The 23,001-nt window shown below is 40.6% G+C and overlaps 1 protein-coding gene across 11 annotated transcripts in view; it reads left to right on the forward strand.

The window, feature by feature from the left end:
• The window catches only part of STXBP4 (syntaxin binding protein 4), a 146,976-nt gene that overhangs the window by 48,014 nt on the left and 75,961 nt on the right, over nt 1-23,001 (forward strand). For all 11 annotated transcript variants that reach the window (XM_078385158.1, XM_078385154.1, XM_078385152.1 and 8 more), the window contains 6 exons: nt 179-273; nt 3,206-3,302; nt 4,533-4,645; nt 6,722-6,811; nt 14,227-14,292; nt 22,159-22,335. In XM_078385158.1, coding sequence (XP_078241284.1) covers nt 179-273; nt 3,206-3,302; nt 4,533-4,645; nt 6,722-6,811; nt 14,227-14,292; nt 22,159-22,335 — 638 coding nt within the window. The remainder of the gene's footprint in view (nt 1-178; nt 274-3,205; nt 3,303-4,532; nt 4,646-6,721; nt 6,812-14,226; nt 14,293-22,158; nt 22,336-23,001) is intronic.

The raw sequence follows: 23,001 nt of genomic DNA on the forward strand, positions 1-23,001 counted from the left end.
TTGAAGCTTGTGTTATGGCACTACATAATGTCCAAATCCCATAATAAGCATGGGAGTTAATTCATGTGGCCAGGTTGATGAGCATGAGTTGTTTGAACAGTGGGAGTTAAGAACACATCCTTCAAGCAAAAGAAGCCCAATTAAATTATCAATTCACATGCAACCTGTTGTCTCTTAGCTGTTGGCCCCACCTGGAGTGATGATTACGGACTACAGAGGAGGAAAATTTCTCTAAACCCTGCAGTTCGTCTCAAAGTAGATAAACTAGAGACTGTAAGTGTCTTCCATTTTTTTTTCCTTTTTGTTCTGAATTTTGCAGCAGAAAATGATTGCTGCACATACCGGTATTCCTGCTATTGAAATTGCTCTTCCACTTGGATTGATAATGTATTTATCAAATTTATGATTTGCCATGTTGGATCACCACTGATGTTTGATGAAATAATTATTTGGGAAGCATAGAATTCTTGTCGGCCAGTCATTGGCTGAAACTTAACAAATCTGTACTTAAATTCATATGTGCAGTTATTTGTAAACTGCTATGTTTATAGAACCCTTGGTTCTAAGTTGAATCTTATTAGGCAAACCATACTCTAGTAGTGACATTCCATTTTTAAATATACAAAATCCTTAGCTGAAACAGTGGAAAGTCAGCTGTGCTTAAAACCCATTAAATCAATAGGACCTGCTAGTTGTGTAACTAATTTATGTCCCATTGATTTCAGTGGGACTTTAATACGATACAGCTTTCTTTGGCTTTAGCCCTTGTTATCCTTACTTTTAAAAATGGAGTCAGACTAGTTTATTTCTAATGATCTCTGAAATTCACAAAATATTACTGTTTGTCTTCAGCCAAAGTAAATTGACTAACCCATATTGGCCAACAGTCATAAGCACTTTGTGGCTACAGCACGGAATTGTTCTGTTTGTTCTTGTTGCCAAGAAAATTAATTCAGCAAGGATTTTTTGGACTCCACTAGAGACCTCACACAGGATAAATGAGAAAGAGTGTACTGAAAAATAAGTAGGAAAATTTACCTTTTAGTTTAGGGAAAGAAAAATACTAGATTGTTTTTTAGCAGGATTGCGGTGCTGAAACTGTAGTGAGAATGTTCACTTTGGGTGCGTTTCCCATAAATTCCTAGTAGGTTTCACAGACGGAAGTGCATTGCAAATTGACTTTTCAGAAGAGTTCAGGAGCGCTCCACCCTCCTGGGTCCCGCTTAACACTTGCTGGGAGCTGCATCACATGTCACAAGCCACCTCCTTGTAGAGGGAGCAGGATTTCAGGCAGTGGTTACTTTGGGAGGAGGGCAGAATGCTAAAGCATACAATTTGGCTGTTACATTGGAGTAGGGGACAGCACACAATGGGATAGCCTTGACAGTATGGAGAAGTTGTTGGTTGTAGGCTAGCATCCACCCATGATTCACAGGGCAGTGGCAGTGACTGCAAGTGAATTCTCTGGAAATTGGTGCTCCTTGCACTGGATCAGGGCAAGTATGAGGGTTCAGGATTTGAACTTTTCAGTCTCGCAACTTTTACATTGGCTAACAAAACAAACATACAGTAGATCTGAAGGCAAACTGGAAAATAAATGGAGAGAGAGGCTGATTTACTTCCCAAGTAGTGCACAAATGTTCATTTTGTCCCATTGTCCTCTTTGTTTCAAACAGGATTGGTAGGAGGTTTTCTGTTAAAATGATGCAGATGCCTCTAAAGCCTGTTTACCAGACTTAAAGGCTGAAATTCTGTTGCGTGAGGTATGCAGAAGGCAAAAGTGTAACACTTAGTCATTTCTAGTTGGCATTTAACAAGTCCCCACAGGGATTCTCAGTGGTCTATGTGCCCACTAGCTTGGCACACATACAAGAATCCCAGAGTGGACTTATTAATTGCTGGCCAAAGTGACTGAATGTTAAGCTGTTTCCTTTCTACATGCATAGCAAAGCGACAGGATTTTAGCCATCGGTGACATGAGTATGCATACCCTTATCCCTATTTTTAACTCTCTAAGGAATAAATTACCATCTGTTCCCAACCTTAGACAGATTTCTGAGAAGGGATCATGTACACTGCAGCAGTTTGATAGTGACTTTTGTTCTGCTTGCTTTTAAAATTAATCTTGCAAGGAATGTATGGCAAATTGCTGGCAGGGCAAAGTGGGAGTGTCTTAAACAAGAACCTTGAGCTCTACTAGCTTCAGTCATCCAGACATCTCAGTCCTTGTAAGGCTGTAGTACGAGCTGGCCAGCTAATCCCATTGCCTGAATATAGTCAGCTGACCTCAGAAGCAAATGGAGACATGTCAGCTCCCATGACATCATCATTAATTCATAGCCTAATCTGCTTGATCGGATTTACAGCTTGTGTCCATGACTATTTTTTTCTCTGGCCCTGGGTTCATGATTCCCTGATTTCATGCCAGACCCTGTAGCCTGCTTGTGACCACGTTGCATCACAAAAATGGAAACCTCGTAGGACAAAAAAAATCACAAGAAAGAAATACATTTATCACCAAAAAGGGGAACATTTTTGCCTTAAAAGCTCCATATACTAGTTTAAGCTAATATATTCATTTATGTCATAATTAGCTATATCTGCTGTATTTTCAGTAGAATTACCATAGTAGAACAGAAGTTTGACCAGGTGATTGCCTTGGTTCCAGTATAGGCAGAAAAGTGGAATTTGATTTAAATCAATAAAGCATAATGCTGAGTAACCTCCTAATATTTTCTCCAGCTCACCAGCTCATCAGTATACTTAGAAAATAGTATTTACTTTGTCTTATATCTTTCAATGTTATTGAAATACATCCATTAAGAATTAAATACTCACCAATTCTACCCATCAAGAACTGACAAATTATATTTTATTTTTAAATTCTTAGAATAGTATCGATCCCTTATATTAAATGCATCGCAAAACAATTCAAATAAAATAAAATAAATTCATTCATTTGGATCAACTGTAGAATTCAGTCAACATACTTAATTCCATATTATTAAAATTGGTAACCTAAAGCACTGAGAAGAACATAGGATAGCTGATCACAGGGTACTGCCCCCCAACTGCTGAGCCATTGCCCCATTGCACATATAATAATGGTGTTACCGAGCCATAAAGCAAGAGGGAACACTCATCAGCTTAAGCTGGAATACTTGGATCTAAATACTTTTCCTTTCACAACAAATTCTTCGTTTAGGCTCTGAATTATCTTGGGATTCAACCCACAAGAGAACAGGAAGATGTGCTAAGGGAGCAGCTACCAAAAGATTCTTCAGGAACAGTGTCTTTTGGAGGTAATTATTTGAGGAGAATGCTTGTATAATCTAACAGGGAAATCCTTCCATCTGTTAGTTATTACTGTGATTACAAAAACAGGTTTTCATGGTATTCTGTGAGGTATGAGATTGGTTTTCTCTTTATAGTATTGTGGTCTGTTTTCCTGGACAGCAGTGCATTAATAGTTATTGCATTATAAACAAACTCCATTTTTGATTACCATACATGGGAGTTAGCTGTGTTAGGATGACTTCTGAATTAAAAACCAGCTCCTCCTGTACTTCAGTCTCATCTTACCTGAGTAAGTGCAGAATACTTGAAAAGGATAGGTAAATTTATAATTTGGGATAGTGTTTGCAGCTGGTCATCTGCTGCTGTTGCGCCCATGTCCTGTTGGTGGGCCTTCCATAGGCAGCTGTTGGCCTCTGTGTGAACAGAAGGTTGAACCAGGTAGGTTGGTGGTCTGACCCAGCAGCTTTTGTGCTTGCCAGTGAAAAATAAGCAGTGCATGTGGAGAGCAAGTACAAATCTGTCTGACTGCTTGCTCCAAGGAGAATAGATCTGCCAAATCTGTGGGACTTAGATAAATGTTTACTTGCCATTCAGCAGTTGATTGGATGGGTTTGCACTAGTAGGTATTAGCAGTGAGATTGGAGTCCTAGCTTGCAAGCTTAGATTTCATGGCCAATTATGTTTTACGCTAAAGAGGATGATTCAAAATTAATCTGTATCTATGGTAGAAGGGAGGAAAAAATCAAATCACAAGCTGCCTTGTGTGAACTGAGCTTTTCTCTTAGGAAATACTGAGCTTGCTAAACATTAAAATAATGATTCAAGGGATTAAAATGCTATTTCAAAGAATCTTCCTAGCAGTGTCCTTCTAAAAAAAAGACTTTTGATCAGTGGGTGAGTGGGTTGGTTGGTTAGTTGGTTGTTTTGGGGTCTGTAGATCCCAAAATACCCTGCCAACATGCCCACTGCAAATTCTGGGAGCTGTAAAAGTAACTTCTCCAAGCTGTGTACAAACTTGATTGCCTACCGTGGAAGGGGTGATACAGAGTATTGCCCGAAAGGATGACATAAAACAGTCTTTGGAAAGAGAGAATTAAACATCTGGAAGAAATAGTAAATGTTAATGAGGCTGTGGGAAGTTGGAAGAAAATGGCTTTGTTTTACTTTAATTTATTTGATTCTGTTTTATTAGCAATAGTTCCTATGGGCTTTTACTGATGTGGCCTCTTTTTCAGATTTTGTTCAGGTGGCCAAAAATCTATTTAGTTTGCATCTGGATGGGACAGGTGGGACTGCAGGACCCACTAGAAGTGGTTTCCATGACATTGGCAGATTATTAGAATCACAGGTAAATGGTGCAACTTTCTTTCTAGATCTCATGGTATGTGTCAAATATAGTTGTTAATAGAGCTTATTGGTTTAAATCTGATGAAGCTTTAAAATTTTAGTTCAGCTCATTTAACCTGACTTTATACCATTTTTAAAAACCATGGTATTTTAAACTCGTGGTCTTTATACACTTAGTGTGGGGGTTAATTTTCCACCATATATCATTTGGCCTCCCCTGTTCTAAAAATGTCCAACAATGCCCAAAATATAGAAGGAAGTATACTTCTGTTTTGATTTTTAAATATAAGGAGAGAAACTCATTATTTCTGGAGAACTCCCAAGAGTGGGTGAGGGACATGTTTGGCCCATTTCTTTTCGCATAGGAATACAGTGGTGCCTCGTTTAGCGACGTTAATCCATTCCGGAAAAAATGTTGCTAAGCGAAAACATCGCGAAGCGAAATTAAAAAGCCCATAGAAACCCATTAAAACGCGATTAATGCGTTCCTATGGGCTTAAAACCTCACCTTTAAGCGAAAATCCTCCATAATGCCGCCATCTTTGCTGCCTCTTAAGCGAGGAAAAACAGCAGGCGGCCATTTTTTTCCCTGGTGGCCATTTTGAAACCGCCGATCAGCTGTTTAAAAAGGGTCGCTTTGCCATGATTGCTTCCCTGCGATCATCGCAAAGTGAAAAAAACCCATAGCGACCATCGCAAAGCGATCGCTTTTGCGATCGCAAAAACTCCGTCGCTAAGCGATTTCGTCGCTCAACGGAGCGATCGCTATGCGAGGCACCACTGTATTAGGAGACTCTGGGCTATAAAAGTGCTCCTGTGGGCATGAAAGCCACAGACTTCACTTTGCTTTTCCACACAGTAGTGTGAGAGACAAATACCCTAGATCAAGATGCACCAAATTATGGAAAGGATTATTTTCAACTGTTCAGTTACTATAACATTCGTAGTTAACATCATGATTACAGTTTCATCTACCAATGTAATTTTTATTTGTATTTGTTTTCACACTTTAACCAATTCCTATAATCATAAAAAATTTTAAAATGTTATTATAGCTTATCTTAAATGATAAATAGAAAAGCAGAATGCCTGTAAATGTACATAAGTCCTTCTCAGAAAAAGTAGAATATCATAGAGGGAATAATTTCATTAATAGAGAGACTGGTGGGATATAAAATAGGAACAGTTGAGAATCACTATTTTGAGGAAGCTACAAAACAGAGTGTAATTGCTGGAAATGCTTGTAAATTGGTATAGAGCATTGTAGTGGATTTTTAAGTGGGCACCATGTAAAGTATTAATGTATTGGTCAATTTCTTTAAAATTATTTTCCTTGGTGGGAAATTAGACTCCACCAAGAACAGGGGGTGTTTCAGTTAACACTCCAGGGCCTAGAAATAGTCTCTCAAGAGAGGGGCAAACATCTGCCTTTCTAGGAGCAGGTTAAAAGAAAAAAAAAATCTGAAAACACTCAACAGTTCTTGAAAACTAATTGCTTTAGACATGTTTTGCATTGTTTACAGGTCATTCTTGCTGCTGCTGCTACTACTGCTAATATTTTTTTAAGTTTAATGTATTGTATCACTTTTAGTTTTGTTGTTATTTTCATAGCTGATTTTGTGTATTAACTTTGTAGCAGCAAAAGCTATGTATATACTTAGTTCCAGTCATGCAGTGAGACTTGCTTCCAGATAAGTGTGCATAGGATTATGGCCTTTACCCCACTATGTGATGTGGCGACTTATGATGTAAAAATAAAGTTTTTCCTTGTGACCTTTGGTTAAAAATCCATTCCCTCATTAAGACGTTGATAAGACATCTTAATTATGGATCTGTATAAATACAGGCAGGTTTCCTAGACTTAGTTTTTTCCTTTGATTTTACATTTATCGTTTTGCATATTGATTTGTGTAATATGAAAATCTAGGATTCTTTATGAACAAAATTGGGTTAGAGAAAGTCTAAATAACATTGTGATAGATTAACTTTGCTTAAGTGTTTTTGTAGTAAATTATGATGTTCATGTGTTCACAATCTCTCCCTCCCCCGCACCCCCATTCTGTTGCAATATATACAGTTTATATCCTGTGATCGTTCAGAAAAAGATGAGCTGGAAGAACTTAGGAAAGAGAAAAATGAAGCTTTAAAAGAAATATGTAAACTAAAGGTAACTTTTTCTTTTGCTTATTAATATCTCTGCTTATTGTTACTCATTTTAATCATCTCTCTAAAGCTGATATGGTTGCTAACAGCACAAACTTCAGTTGCTGGCTGCTAAAAAGCATTTTCCTGCGGGAACCTGCTTTGGGGGAGTAAAACTCAGACATTCGAAATCCACTCTTCACTAAACTTAGAGGGGTTGGGGAGGAGAGTCAACTGAAGATGCTTGTTCTATTCATGAACAAATCCATTTCATTTAAGTCTGTGCCTTGATTACCAAGATTTTAGTCATTTAATTTTACCAGTTCAAATGGATGAAATAAAAAAAAAATATAAAAATCAAATGGTAGTTTGGAAGCAGAAAACGTTCTGCACTGATATGAGACCAAAAGAGCAGTGTTCCTCAGGCACTTGCACATGTGTGGTTTTGTTCTTATGTTCAAGGCAATATGATACAGTGCTGCCTCAACTTACAACCATAATCCATTCCAGAAGATGGCCGTAACTCAAAATAGTCGTAAGTCGATACATGCATTCCCGTAGGAATGCATGGGAACGCAATTAAAAAAATTACACCCAAAAAAATAAAATAAAAATATAACACTGAAAGCCAAATAGGAACGTGCTGGGGCTGCAACACACACACACACACACACACACACACACACACACACACACACACACACACACACACACACACACACACACACACACACACACACACACACACACACACAGAGAGAGAGACAGAAATAAACAGCAAGAAAAACACACCAAAAAACAAATGACACAGCACACAAACATAATCCCCCCCCTCAGCCCAAAACCACGCTGCAAAACCCACCCAGAACAGTTTTTAAGCAAAGCATGCTGCTGCTTTTAAAAAGCAAGAAGCAGCATCTTACCTTACCAGGCAGTCCCAAACCTCCTCTGATGGTCTCTGCGAGCCAATGCTGCCCCTGCTGCTGGTGTCCTCACGCCGCCTCCAGAATCGGCACATGCAGCTGCTCGCCGGGGCAGCCACGTCAGGCCCCGGTGCTCCTCGCTGCCCTCCATGGGCCATCGGTACATTTGAATTTCCCACCATTGGCCCCCGGAGGGTGGCGAGGAGCACTGAGGCCCGATGCAGCTATCCCGGTGAGTAGTCGCTGCTGCCGGAGCTGGAGGCAGTGCCGGGGACCAGCAGCCGTGGCTGCATCAGCTGCAGAGGGTGGTGAGGAGCGCCAAGGGATGCCCCCGCCTCCCCTCACCGCTGCATCCCTTTTGCCTAAGCGCTAGGGTGAAAGAGCTACAAAGAAGCAACCTCTTCGCCACCAACGGTTAGCACATTTGAATATTCCACCCCCTTTCCCTGCTTGTTTTTGGTTGTAACTCAAAATGGTCGTAAGTAGGGATGTAAGTCGAGGCACCACTGTAGTCCTAATCAGTAATGATTAGGCCTGGGTTCAAACCTTTTCTTTCCCCGAAATCCACTAAACTCCATTGGAAGGGTCATCCTTCCTCAGCCTGACCTATGCCACAGGGTTGTTGGAAGGAAAGTGGTCAAGGCATCTACCCTGCTCTTAGCGGAGCTACATTCCATTCTTCTGAGAATGCCCTCGGATTGCAGATTTTCCAAGGCCACACAGGCTGTCTCTTGTCACAGGAGGTACAGTAAGGAATCAAACTCCAGTCCAGATACCTATCCAGTCAGTCTGGTTGTTACAAATCTATTCTTATTTTCACATTCTCTGTCCAGGGCCTGCAAATTCCTGAATAATTCAAATTTCTTCTCCTTTGTACAATGTTTTAAACCACATCTTAAAAATCAGTGATAAGCTGAATTTGTCTGATCTATAAAACTAATTTCTTCTGAATCACACTGAGCCAAGTTTCCCAGTAGTAAGTAAGGTAATAGATATGTATTCTATTTCTATTAAATATATAAGTGCATTTTTAAAAAGACCTCTTTAAACCGTTACTTATTATAGGCATTTAATTTTCTACTGACAGGTTTCCTACTCTGTAATTTATGTTTAATAATGCTCTGCAAACTTTTATAATCACTGCTCCTATGTGATTGCCTGCAGTAAGACTTGATTTGTTCAGTAATAATAGAACATTTCTGATTATATCCCTTGGCCTGGTCCCCAGGACAAAATCCTTCTATGATAAGCCTTTGCTGGTGGTCACAAGCATTACTGCCATTGCTACCAACTACAGTTGAAGTGTTGGTTCATTTTTAATTTGTAGCTGCACTTGTTTTAATTTTGTAATTTTTAAAAAGATGCCTTACTGCACTGGTTTTCAACCTTTTTCAATCCGTGGACTGATTCAGCGGGGGGGGGAGGGAGGAGGAGGCATGAGTGGGGTGTGGGTGGGGCATGTCTGCATCCATGAGTGCCAAGGCGGGGCATCTGTGCCTGCATGGGTGGGGCATCCATGCATAGGTGGGCAGGGCATGCGTGCGTGCATGCATGTGGGGGCATGTCTGTTTCTGCATCCATGGGAGAGGTGTGCGTGTGTCAGTGCATGTATGTGGGGGGGCATACTTGTGTGCATGGAGGGGGTCGTGCGGGAGCAGGAGATCTGTCTCCATGGTGGTCCTACCAAGGCCACAGACTGGTAGTGGGCCGCGGACTGGGTGTTGGGGACCCCGGCCTTACTGGACTTGGGCATTCAACCTTTAATTAGGTAAAATTCAGAGAGAATATCTAGCTATGCCACCTTGGCTAGGCATGGTAGAAGTTGGAATCTGGCCTACCTAGCAGATTACCATTCATCTTGTGAAGTAAGGCAGGAGAAGAGACGGAAGGAAGCTTTGCTTAATACAGGGGTCAGGGAACTTTTTTACCTTTTACCCCCCAAAAAATTTATATACGCCGACATTACCCCCTTGATTCGAAAGGAAGGAAATCATACATTATTTGAATTAAAAATATTATTGAATCTACACAGGCTGTGTACTGAACTAGCAGGATGCTCCAAATTTGATAAAGATGTGAACTATTTTTGCTGGAACATATTGCACTCCAGCCATGGTGTGGTATAGGGAGTAGTAAGGTGTCTAACGTTCCTAGTAAGTTGCATTAAATTTTTGCTAGCTCGCAGAGGATTTAATCATCATCAGTGGCTGCCAGAGTGGTGCTAGCAATGACATGCTTGCTAGAGACAGCCAACGCAGAATTGGGGGGGGGGGGGGGCTTTCCCTACCATTTTAATCATTCTATGTGTGGTGTGCAAAAAGGAACAAACCAGGCTAAAGGTCATGTCACCCACCCTGGTGCCACAGCCCAGTATCAAAGGACCAGTGTGCTTTTTTATCATCATCAATGGAAAACTCAGCAGTGGCCAGAGGATTGGAAAAGATCAGTCTACATCCCAATGCCAAAGAAGGGAAGTGCCAAAGAATGCTCCAACTACCATACAATTGCACTCATTTCACACGCTAGCAAGGTTATGCTCAAAATCCTACAAGGTAGGCTTCATCAGTATGTGCACCGAGAACTCCCAGAAGTACAAGCGGGATTCCGAAGGGGCAGAGGAACTAGAGACCAAATTGCTAACATGCGCTGGATTATGAAGAAAGCCAGAGAGTTCCAGAAAAACATCTACAGTACTTCTGTTTCATTGACTATGCAAAAGCATGGCAGAAAGTGAGGAGGACTTAAAGAAGCGCTTAATGAGGGTAAAAGAGGAGAATGCAAAAAAAGATCTGAAGCTCAACATCAAAAAAACTAAGATCATGGCCACTGGTCCCATCACCTCCTGGCAAATAGAAGGGGAAGATATGGAGGCAGTGACAGATTTTACTTTCTTGGGCTCCACGATCACTGCAGAGGGTGACAGCACTCATGAGATTCAAAGCCTGGTTCTTGGAAGGAAAGCAATGATAAACCTAGACAGCACCTTAAAAAGCCACCCTTTTCCCTTCACCTTAATTCATTCTTGCCTGTTCATTTTCACAGTTTTGAGTCAAGTCTCTCTCTCTCTCTCTCTCTCTCTCTCTCTCTCTCTCTCTCTCTCTCTCTCTCTCTCACACACACACACACACACCCATCCATCCATCCATCAATCCATCCACCCACCTTCCCTCCATTTCCTCCCTCCATTTTGTACATTTAAATAAGCTTGATGAAGTCCTCAGTCTCTCACACCTTTCTTCTCTCCTTTCCCTTGCTTTGCTCCGTGCTCCTTTCCCTCCTCCTGCTTGTTTGCAGTCATTTCCGGAGGAAGCAGTCATTCAGAAGCCCTGGATTGATTGATTGCCCGGGGCTAATCCCCAGCTGTAACCAATTAGGGAGGCTTATCTTCCGATCTACTGAAAGGACAGAGCATTTAGAAGTGCCCCTGCTGCAACGAAGGAAGTAGGCTTACAATTTGAGCTTTGGCGGCATAGGGTGGGGGTGGGAGGGAGGGGGGGTAGCAGTCTGCTCATTACCCCCAGGATTTTCACTTTTACCCAATTTGGGGTAATTTACCCCGTTCCCCGACCTATGGCTTAATATGTTTCAAACAGTTCTTCTTCGTGGCCTCTGTGAATCACGCCCTAGGTGATTCGCGCCTGTACAGAGCCTCATCAGAAGATTCTAGAGCTTCTGTGGTAGCAATGAACACATTAGAATAAGTCCCTCCCCACCTATATAAGTACCTTGGCACTAAGCGTCCCCTTTCAGCTATGTCAACCGCTGCTTAATAGTAAGCAAACAATGGTGTGACAGAGGGGAGGAAACAATAGCTTCTAGTTAGAAGATTAATTTACAGGTACATACAGACTGAGTCCCTACACTCCTAAATCTAAGAACAGCAGAGAAGATCTTCCCTGACTTGCTTTTGAGGAGGTCCCCTGATCTACGCTCAACATCAGGAAGAGCTGCAGGTGAGAGGAGATCTACCTCTGCCGTCATGTCATTTCCCTTATGACAGTGTAAGTTATAAGACAGGATTGTGGTTACAGTTTGAGCAACCTCTGAATTCTAAGTGCATTTCATGGGCCGTGCTCTGCACAGTCTAACACAAGTTAAGTACATTGCAAAAAGAAGGGTTTTTTCCCCCTGAATCTGAGTCTGTCTCCCTGTTGCAGAATTACTGTTCTTGCAGTCAAGATTTAAAGTGAAATTACAGTTGAGGGCTAGGGATCTTTCTGTGCCAAGTTATCCCTGCACGTGTATGGGGTGAAAAAACATCCCTCCTACTGATAATGACTGCCTGTAGAATTAGGGTAGTAGGTAACTCTCTTCGTCCAGGAGGTGTAACATGCTGTGTTCACAAGGCATAGTTGCATGGCCATTGAACTGCTTGGAAGAAGAGGTATGAATGACGCTAACACTTCATTTCATGGAGTCCTCAATGAAGCTGCAGATAGTAACAATCCGTTACCATCAACTGACACATTGAATTTTTTTCATCTTTTGGTTTTAAAATGTTAACTTGTAAAGTAGAATATTGGCTTCAGCTGTTATTTTCTAAAATACTTTGCTCCTCGCCCTTTTCTTTTCCTTTCTTTTCCTTTCTGCCATTAACATAACCATCCTAGGGTGAAGGTTCCCCTTGACAGTTTGTCCAGTTGCTCATAACCAATGTTTAAGTACTGGGCCAGATTTTATACTGGTACTAGATACTTGTTTATTGTAATACAACTGCCTACATAACAGATGTAGTGGTAGGAATCCTTAGTTTTTCTGGATGCAGAGAAGACAGGGATACAACAAAATAGAAGCGTACAAAGACCTCTTTTTCCTTCAAAACTGTGAGTGTTTTAAATCCTATCTAGATAAAACTATCATAGGGACAGATGGTTCACCTTCATGATCCCTCTTTATGTGTTCACTGGAAGGATTAAAAACAGCATGCGAGGAAGGGAGTGTACTAGGTCTGTCTCCTATTGTTTTTGCTCTCCAAATGGGGAGAGCAATCGTCTAAAAAGAAAGCTGCTGCACTGAGCGCAAGACTACACTGTTAAATTGGGAGCTGGACCAAGTTTTTAGAAATCTATTTAGTGTCATGTGTTTTTTTTGTTGTTGTTGTTGATGTGCACATCCACAAGGGCCACCTTAGGTCCTTTTTACGGAGAAAGGTGGGATAATAATATTTTAAATAAATAAAAGAAATCAGTAGTTAGATGGTAAGATATGTGGTACATTGGGACTTTAGTGTTCCAGGTCCTTTCCCCCCCAGTTTTTGCTCTGTGCTGGGAAGTTAATTCTTTACCTGATTCTTCAGGGAGAGCTGATGCCAGACTCAGCAACTTTTATTTAGCACAACTAGTATCAGCAGCGTACAACACAGCCCACAACTATTCAAACAGCCATTTCCTCTGGCCTCTGCCCTTTAAGAATAATCATATCTGGTAAATTGCTTTTTAATATTTTTTTTAATATTAAGTTCTGCACTAGCATAACGGTAGATAGATGGAAGTGCTAAAATAGAAACAGATAGGGGTTAAAAAAAAAGGAAGAGTTTGGACTGCAGGGTGTACAATAATCCAAAATCCGTTGTACTCAGTAAACCCTGCAAAGCGCACAGACGCTATTTATAGGTGATTGGATATGCCACATCAGGTAAAATGAAACACAACCAGAAGTGATTCAAAGTAAACAACTCCTAAGCAGGCATTTAAAAAACTAGCTTTCTGCTTGGTGAGGGGAAGTGTGCTTTGCTGTGCCTTGTATAGTTGGAGACTTTTAATTTCAATCATGCCAAATCTAACACAGAAACATGAGTATATCACCATGTAATCACACCCACAGAGGTTTTCCATCTAGTTAGGTAGGACTTCTGAGGAGAGGCTCCATGTACAGAGGACAGTGTTGCTTCCTTCAAGTTAGTTCCTTGTCAACTGTTGGAAGTATTGATGAACTATTGTCTATTCCCATCAAAGTTATTTTTCTCTCTCTTGACTTGTAAGTTGTCAATCTTTTGATAGCTCTTAGATTTTGGACAGAATCACAAAGGCCTAAAACTGAGCTAGCCAGAGGTAATGGCCTGAAGGATTCAGAGGTCTGTCACTGGTGTGTGTGTGTGTGTGTGGGGTCTTTACAAATGTCTCCATTTTTCCATGTACGGGGAGGCTCAGGACTATTTCAACCTCTGGGAGGCTCTTACCAAATAAGGACCTATGAAAAGATTTCCAGAAAATTAGGCAAGATCCTAAAAGATCACTTATGTAGAAATGGATAGAGGAAAATGTATTCTGTTTCTGGAGGCAGAAGAGATAGTGGGGTGTTGTCCCTGGATCAAACAATGTGAACATCAGAATAAACTCCATGTAACTGAATCCTCCTTTTTAAGGCAACTCAAGTCACTTGCTGGCAGCAGCTGTAGCAACAAGTGACAAGTCCAGTTAGATTTACTTGAAATCACATGACAGTGAATCAAAGGACAAAAACAGAGTCTTAGAATTGACTGCTTAATTAACTTCTCTCTCTCTCTATGTACTTTCAGGAAGAACTGGCAGAGTCAGAGCGCCTGAGAAAACATCTAGCTGAAGAGTTACAGAGTACCAAGCAAGTAAGTGGAAAGTTGGTCAAGTCTTGTGGGTCCCCTTTCCCACCGCCATCACATAACTCTGTTTTGTACTTTCATGAATGATTCTTATAATTAATAATGATTAAGGGGTTTCTTCCTCCTAAAAATCAAATTATGTCCTAAAAAGATATATATAGTCTGTAGAGAATTCTGTGTGTTTTTGCAAAAATTTTAATTCCACTCAAAGGTAGAGTGGTGCCAGGGTACACAGAGCTGAAACCTAGGGACTTCCTGTGATGTCGATTGCCACCCTTACCTCCCACAAAGTCTTGCTTGGAACTTAGATGCAGCCCTCACAGTAGGTGTGACAAAAACTGATTGGTTTTTCTGGGGAACAGGATGCTATTGAATATTATACCTTTTCAGTGCAAATTATTTGAGGGTTGTTTGATCCTTCGCTTTTCAAAAGACCATATCTTCATTTTTTAGCCTTTTGTTTCTGATTGGAAAAGATCAGTCTACATCCCAATGCCAAAAAAGGGAAGTGCCAAAGAATGCTCCAACTACCGTACAATTGCACTCATTTCACACGCTAGCAAGGTTATTCTCAAAATCCTACAAGGCAGGCTTCAGCAGCATGTGGACCGAGAACTCCCAGAAGTACAAGCTGGAACCTGAAGGAGCAGAGGAACTAGAGACCAAATTGCTAACTTGCGCTGGATTATGGAGAAAGTCAGAGAGTTCCGGAAAATCATCTACAGTACTTCTGTTTCATTGACTATGCAAAAGCATGGCAGAAAGTGAGGAGGACTTAAAGAAGCTCTTAATGAGGGTAAAAGAGGAGAGTGCAAAAAAAGATCTGAAGCTCAACATCAAAAAAACTAAGATCATGGCCACTGGTCTCATCACCTCCTGGCAAATAGAAGGGGAAGATATGGAGGCAGTGACAGATTTTACTTTCTAGGGAACAGGGACAAACATGTCACCTTTGAACAGTACAGAGTTTTTAAAGGAAATGTAACGTATGCTGCCATGTCCCCAGAACACATGTCACTTCCACATATGACATTTCTAGCCATAAATACAATATAACAATATTATTAGAATAACTTGGTAAATCTTTCTGAGCAAGAGTGCTTCTTGCTGACTTCCATGACGCATGGCTCTGCAGCATGATTCCAGAGCCTAGACACACCCAGCCTAGATGTCTTCATAAGGACTAGAAGTCTGAGAGATCAGAAGCTAAGCATCAGAAAGGAGGGGCTTGTGGATAAAGGAGGCAAGTAATAGGACTGGAATGGGGAAGGGAGTCTGCCCTAGAAGCTGAAAATCCACACACATAGTAGAGCAAGGGTAGGCAACCTCCTGAGGTTATGAGACTGCAAGTGGCTAACCCCACAATTTGAGGGGCTGCTTCTGTGACCTCCAGCTTCAATTATCTTTTCATTACAAACTTTTTAAAATGGTTGAGGCCCCTTTGCCGCTCTTCTGGCAATTTTAAAAATAAGTTCGACTTACGAACTTAATCCGTATTGGAACGGCGTTCATACGTCGAAAAGTTCGTAAGTTGAAGCACCGTTTCCCATTGAAATGCATGGGAACAGGAGTAATCTGTTCCAGCATTTAAAAAAAAATATCAAAAATAAAAATACAACAGAGCAAGTCCCACGCTGGGACTGCAAAAAAAAAACCCACACACCTCCTGGGGGTCCCCCGCCACCACGATTGGCGCCTTCAGGCTTTTCCAAGGGGTAGACCAGGCCTACTAGGGAAGGCCTAAGGAGGGCTTCCCCTGGTAGGCCCGGTCTACCCCCCGGGAAAGCCTGGTAGACCGGGCCTACCAGGGAAGAGCTTTCCTGAAGAAGCCCTTCCCTGGCGGGAAATTTAAAATTGCTCCCCCACTGCCGTGATCAAACCCCCAGGAGGTCTCCCAGGGCTTCCCTGCCACCATCGGAGGCCTCCTGGCGGTCCCTTTTCCTAACCATTGGGGCGAAAGAGCAGCCTCTTCACCACCAACAGTTTGAATGGAACGAAAAAAAGGCAGGGGAAATTTGAATTTCCCACCCTTTCCCCCTGCCTTTTTTTCATTTATAAGTCAAGGCTCGGTTTGTAAGTCAATGCAAACTTTTGCGAACAAAGCCATTCGTAGGTTTAAATGTTCATAGTTAAGGACATTTGTAAGTCGAGGTATCACTGTAATATGACAGAGTGAGAAACCCATGGATTCTTTGAAATCTGGCTAAATTCCCCCTCATGTCTGCTAAGAGGCTACAAGATAACTTTTTGAGCCCCCTGAAATTGTTTTCCAAAAATTAATTTGTGGGATGAAAATGCTGCTGGGGGGCCTTGTCCTGCGTACCCTAATAGTAGAGAGAAGTGAGGAGCTGCAGCCACAGTCCTTCTACCAAGGCAGGAAAAAATGGGGCTTATTTATTTTATTTATTTATTTATTTATTAAATTTATACCCCGCCCCTCTAGACCATGTCTACTCGGGGCGGCTTACAACTCTAAGCAAGCAAAAGCAGAGCAACTGAACACAGTTGCAGGCCATTTACCACCCACCCTGTTGAAAAATTATACCGGCTTAATGCCAAGCTGTGCAATTAATTTGTGAAAGCAAATACCTACGCTGACTTCTCAACTGCAGTAGTGCCATTTTGCTAATAAAATGTGTGCTGATGGACTTAGGCTGGAGGGTAACAGTGGGGGAGTTATGGCTGAAATAGTTCACATCTGATAAGAAACTAGTGCTCAGCTTCAGCATCTGCTTCCTCTGGAAGGGTTTTAGTTTCATTGGGCAGAGTGTAGAGACAGACTCATACACACATCCGCCCCCCCTGAAAATGCCAATTGTGTATTCTCTAGAAAGCTGCATTTCATTATTTATTTTTGATATAACACTGTGATTTTTAAGTTCAAGACAATAACGGTTTCTAGGTTTTATTCTCTCCCTCCACCCTTCAGATAAATGAGCAGAATTAAATTCTGCCTGCAAGAGAGATAAAGGCGGCCTTGAATTTTATTGGTCATGTTTTTAGCCCATGCTTATAGCCTCATTAAAGGAACATCTTTCGTGTACAATGAAGCACCTTTGATATTGCTCTGTCTGTAAATCTGTAATAATTGAGCAATCAATGAGCAGATTATCTGCAGAGGAAGTGGACTGTGGTATATAAATAGTAATGCAGAACAATTTAATTCTGCTTGTTTTCCTTTGACTTTTTCCTCTGAAAGACCTTCGAAGCTGCCTCCACCATGTCAGACTAGTGATTGCTATAGCTCACTATTAGGTGTAAATATATATGTATATATATATTTAAAGGCAAAGCATGCTGCTTATATACCACCCTATTGTGCTTAAACCACTCTGGGCGGTTTCCAAGTTACCGTAATTATGCAGGTTGCACATTGTTCCCCACCCACCCCAGTGAGCTTTCAGACAGCCTACCTCAGCCCTGCCTGGAGGTAGCCAGGATTGAACCTGGCACCTTTTGCATTCAAAGCCCCGTGCCTACTACAGAACTGCAATTCTTCCCTCTTCTCTGCCCAAACAGTCCAGCCTGCTGATCATAATAAAACACACTCCTGCTCTGACAAATAAGAAATATGAAGGAAGTTTGTGTAGAGATTGTTGTTGTTGTGTTTTATAAAGTGTATACAGGGTTTAAGAAGGAGAGCTACCTCTGCAACAGATTTTCATTTCCTTGCATGCAAAGAAGATTGAGCTGTGAATCACCTTTCAAAATGTTCAAAGGTGACATCTGAATTTCTATTTGCTTGGGCTGACTTTTACAATAGATATGTTGCAATGATTCAGCTAATCGCTAATCGTAGTAATAAAAGCTGACCGGATAGCTCAGTGGTTTAGGTATCTGGCTGTGTAGGAAGAGGTTGGGAGTTCAATTTCCCACTCTGCCTTCTGTCAGTGGGACCAACCTGTATGGCCTTGAGCAAGCTGCACAGTCCTAGGAGACCCGCAGAAGAAGGGAGTGGTACACCACTTCTGTGCATTATCCACCTAGAAAACCTTGGGAAAGGTTGCCATAAATCAGAATTGACTTAATGGCATATAATTAAAATTAATCATAGTAAAAAAAAACAATGTGTGAGGTTAACAGATTTTTCCCTTCAGGCAAATTTCAGAATGTAGTCATTCCATAACAGTAAGGATTTGTTTTTCTTTTGATAAACCTTGAGTAATTTTTTTTCTCTCGAGGCAAATATAAAGTTAGAATACAGTAATTTGATGATGGAAATTTAGCTCTAAAATAAGAGTATGGGTGGGCAACATATGCCCCTCTTGGTGTTTGACCACTGCTCCTATCGATCCTCACCCTTTGCTGTGTTACCTGAGCTTTCTAGGACTTGTAGTCCAGCATCATACCATACAATTGCATTCATTTCACACCCTAGCAAGGTTATGCTCAAAATCCTACAAGGCAGGCTTCAGCAGTATGTGGACCGAGAACTCCCAGAAGTACAAGCTGGATTTCGAAGGGGCAAAGGAACTAGAGACCAAATTGCTAACATGCGCTGGATTATAGAGAAAGCCAGAGAGTTCCAGAAAAACATCTACTTCTGCTTCATTGACTACGCTAAAGCCTTTGACTGTGCGGACCACAGCAAACTATGACAAGTTCTTAAAGAAATGGGAGTTCCTGACCACCTTATCTGTCTCCTGGGAAATCTATATGTGGGACAAGAAGGAAGTTAAAACTGGATATGGAACAACTGATTAGTTCAAAATTGGGAAAGGAGTACAAGGCTATATATTGTCTCCCTGCTTATTTAACTTATAAGCGGAATACATCATGCAAAAGGCTGGACTGGAGGAATCCCAAACCGGAATTAAGATTGCCGGAAGAAATATCAACAACCTCCAATATGCAGATGATGCCACTCTGATGGCAGAAAGTGAGGAGGAATTAAAGAACCTCTTAATGAGAGTGAAAAAGGAGAGCGCAAAAAATGGTCTGAAGCTCAACATCAAAAAAACTAACATCATGGCCACTGGCCCCATCACCTCCTGCCAAATAGAAGGGGAAGATATGGAGGCAGTGACAGATTATACTTTCTTGGGCTCCATGATCACTGCAGATGGTGACAGCTGCCCCGAAATTAAAAGACGCCTGCTTCTTGGGAGGAAAGTGATGTCAAACCTAGACAGCTTCTTAAAAAGCAGAGATATCACCTTGCCAACGAAAGTCACATTTATGTTTTTTTCCTGTAGTGATGTATGGAAGCAAGAGTTGGACCATAAAGAAAGCTAACCGCCAAAGAATTGATGTTTTTGAATTGTGGTGCTGGAGGAGGCTCTTGAGAGTCCCCTGGATGTTAGGAAAGTGAGGGCAAGAAGAGAAGGAGACAACAGAGGTTGGAGAGGGTCACTGAAGCGACCAACATGAATTTGACCCAACTCCGGGAGGCAGTGGAAGACAGGAGGGTCTGGTGTGCTCTGGTCCATGGGGTCACAAAGAGTCGGACACAACTAAATAGCTAAACAACAACAATCATGTGGAGGGCTATATGTTGACCATCCCTGCTTTAGAGGTTTGCCACATTTTGTAGAATCTGTTTCTATTTTTGTCAGATCTGAAGTAGACAGAACCAGAGATCAATTGATTAATTCACATCTTACTAAACTCTTTAATTGCAGACTTTTCATGCACAAAAAGCAAAACAAAAGCAGTCATTATTTAATGGTTTCATTGATTGCTTCATTGACTTTTCAACCATATAATTAATTTTGTTGTGTAAATATTTTCTTCTGTTTTCTGAGAGAGAATGCAATGAGTTTGCCAAATTTCCAAGACCAGGCTTTCTTGTCAAGGCCACCTGTTTGTGAAAGTTCCATTCCTTTCAGAATATATTCATTAGAATAATTGCTATTGAAGACTGGGTTCTAATTTACAAAGTCGCTTCAAGAACAAGAGAGTTGGGAATATGTTTCTTCATACTGTGGTTTAGCTTGGCTAGACTATCAAGAAACTAGATCGAATTGACTTAGAAGCCAGCTCTAATTCATGGGCTATTTGTAAGCAGTACCTGAACTCTAGGATCCTGTCACAGAGCAAAAGGTTTTATTTTTCATAATAAAATTTAGCTGTTCTGGAAACTTGTAGTTTTTAACAGTACTTCTAGTGCGACCCCAGAGAAGAAGAGTATATTCTCAGAGACCAAGGAGCTAAAGAGCAAATATTAGTTCCACTTTAGTAGGACATATCTTCAGCAAATTAAATTGTAGATGTATACCGTTTTTGCATTTTCTCAAGCTTTTTGGCTTCTTAAGTACATTATTTTGATCTGTGTCATATGTTTGAGTTACGCAAACTAGTAGCTCTTGAGTAGCTGTGGACTGAAAGCCTCAGATAGCATGGATTATTTTTATTTATTTATTTATTTATTGTATTTATACCCCGCCTATCTAGTCATTTCGACCACTCTAGGCGGCTTACAACATAAAGGATAACAAGTTCAAGAAAAATTTATAATAATTAATTAATCAAATGATTATGGATTATAGTCTGAAGTACAACATACATGGGTGACTGTCACACCCCTTCTGTGTGCTCTCAGTGTCAGTCCTCCTTTTGCCTTGTTACTGTGTAGGTGATGGTATCTTAAAATGAACAGAGTAAGGAAAGAAAGAAAGAAAGAAAGAAAGAAAGAAAGAAAGAAAGAAAGAAAGAAAGAAAGAAAGAAAGAAACTCCTTTTCTACCTGTTAACCCAGGATGACAATTAGATCAGATCAGATAAGGTGATGCTTGAACTATCCCTAAGAGCTCGGCAAAACTTTACAGATCTCTAGGGAAAAATCAGAAGCCTATGTTTGTCACAGCTGGGATTATCCCAAAAGGAAAAGGTTAACTTCAGAATGAAACCAAATAATTACAGAAAACCAGATCAAAATTCATCTGATTATAAAGGTATACTGCAATAATTCCAAGTAACATAACTGATATAATTTTATAACCTTTATTTATCTTTATTGCTTCTGTGTTCCACAAACACAACTTACTCCAGAACTGTTGTAAAAATACAAAGGTTTTACAGATATAAAAAATGGTGTGTGCAAAAATACTTTAAAATATTTTAAAACTAAACTTAAGTTGTAAATGACAAATACTTTACTCAAAATTCAATCCAAAATACAGTAAAATATCTTTTAAGAGTAAAAAAGAATAACAAGAATTATTCCATTGCATTCTAAAAATGTAAGAGCTTATAGCCTATGAAGGCACATTTAAAAACAGAAGACAAAGAATGCAACTGTTAAAATATGGAAGTTCTTAAAAGTAAAAATATCTAAAAGAAAATAGCATTCATAGCCTCTAGGCACATTAAGAACACGTATAAAATAATTCTAAGTTCTGATCCAGCTGGACCAATTTGTATTTATAGAAGAAAATCCATGTTGATCATTTACTGTCACTGTTTTGTTGCTGCTACAGGATTTTTGTCTTCTCATGTCTGGTGCCCAGAATGGCATGGAGTTGTGCTGATGTGATGAATTCTGAATTTGTGGCTGTATGTCTTATTTCCCTATATGTATAATTCACTCAGTTGTTCGCATATCCCCCAATTTGGAAATGATCTCAATTTGTTCAGCTATCAGGAATTGTTATTATTCAGTAACCTTGCTCAGCTGGCTAATTGTTTTGAAGTGACTATAGTAAACTATTATTCAAGCCTCAATTTTAAAAGCACTTTCATTTTCAGGGCTACTTTTTCTATGACCCCCCCCTTAATGATTTCTACTCTGTACACATACAGATACATACACATTTCAAACCTTGACAATTAGTTGGGAATAGTTTTGTACAGTTAAGAAGAAAATGAGCCCTTCCTGCACCTCCAAAGTTACCTTGGGCAGTACGTTTTTAACATAGAATTTTGATCCCTGTAGGAAGTCAAGGCATCAGTGGAGGAGACGAGAGCCTTGCGAAGCAGAATCCATCTTGCAGAAGCTGCACAAAAGCAAGCTTGTGGTATGGAAATGGACTATGAAGAAGTAATCCGCCTGTTGGAGGTAGAAATCTCTAAACTAAAGGCTCAGCTTGTCGACCACGGTGGCCAAAATAAAGTAAGCACCTCAGTAGTCTCTCGTAGGGTTGCCATGGTTTCCTCGCTGTTGTCATGTATCTTGTTTTTCATTTTTCTTTCATCTGCTCTCCTCAAGTAGGTCACCGCTTGTCTTGTGTTACCCAATAGGTAGAATGATGTGTTGTGAAAATGAAGGCTGAGGGATGAGAGTAAGATTAGGACTAGGATTTTTCCCCCCTTTGGAAATCTCTCTTTCTTGGAAAAACGCAAGTAACAACTTTGTCTGGGTCATCTGCCAAAATACACACAACTCAAGCATAAATATTATGGAATTTATAATACATCAAGTTGCTCTTCTGATTTCATTTGATGAATATGTTGGCTGAAAACATTGGTTTTATGATATAATTTATGAAATACTAGAAAAGTAAGGCAATAATGCTGTATTCACTTACCAGGGAGTAAGTCCCGGTGCTCCAAGGTATAGCCATTAGTGTTGCATCCTTAGGCTTTTTCTTTCCAGGTTTTTCAAAATATTCACATTTTTGTCTGGATTCGCCCTTGTTACCCCTGTTTTCCTGAAAGTAAGACCTAACCTGAAAATAAGCTCTAGTATGATTTTTCAGGATGCTCGTAATATGAGCCCTACCCCAAAAATAAGCCCCAGATAAGTGAAACTCCACCATTGTGCAGCAACCAGAAGAAG

Source organism: Pogona vitticeps, chromosome 2, assembly GCF_051106095.1.
Source record: "Pogona vitticeps strain Pit_001003342236 chromosome 2, PviZW2.1, whole genome shotgun sequence".
NCBI classification, from domain to species: Eukaryota; Metazoa; Chordata; class Lepidosauria; order Squamata; family Agamidae; genus Pogona; species Pogona vitticeps.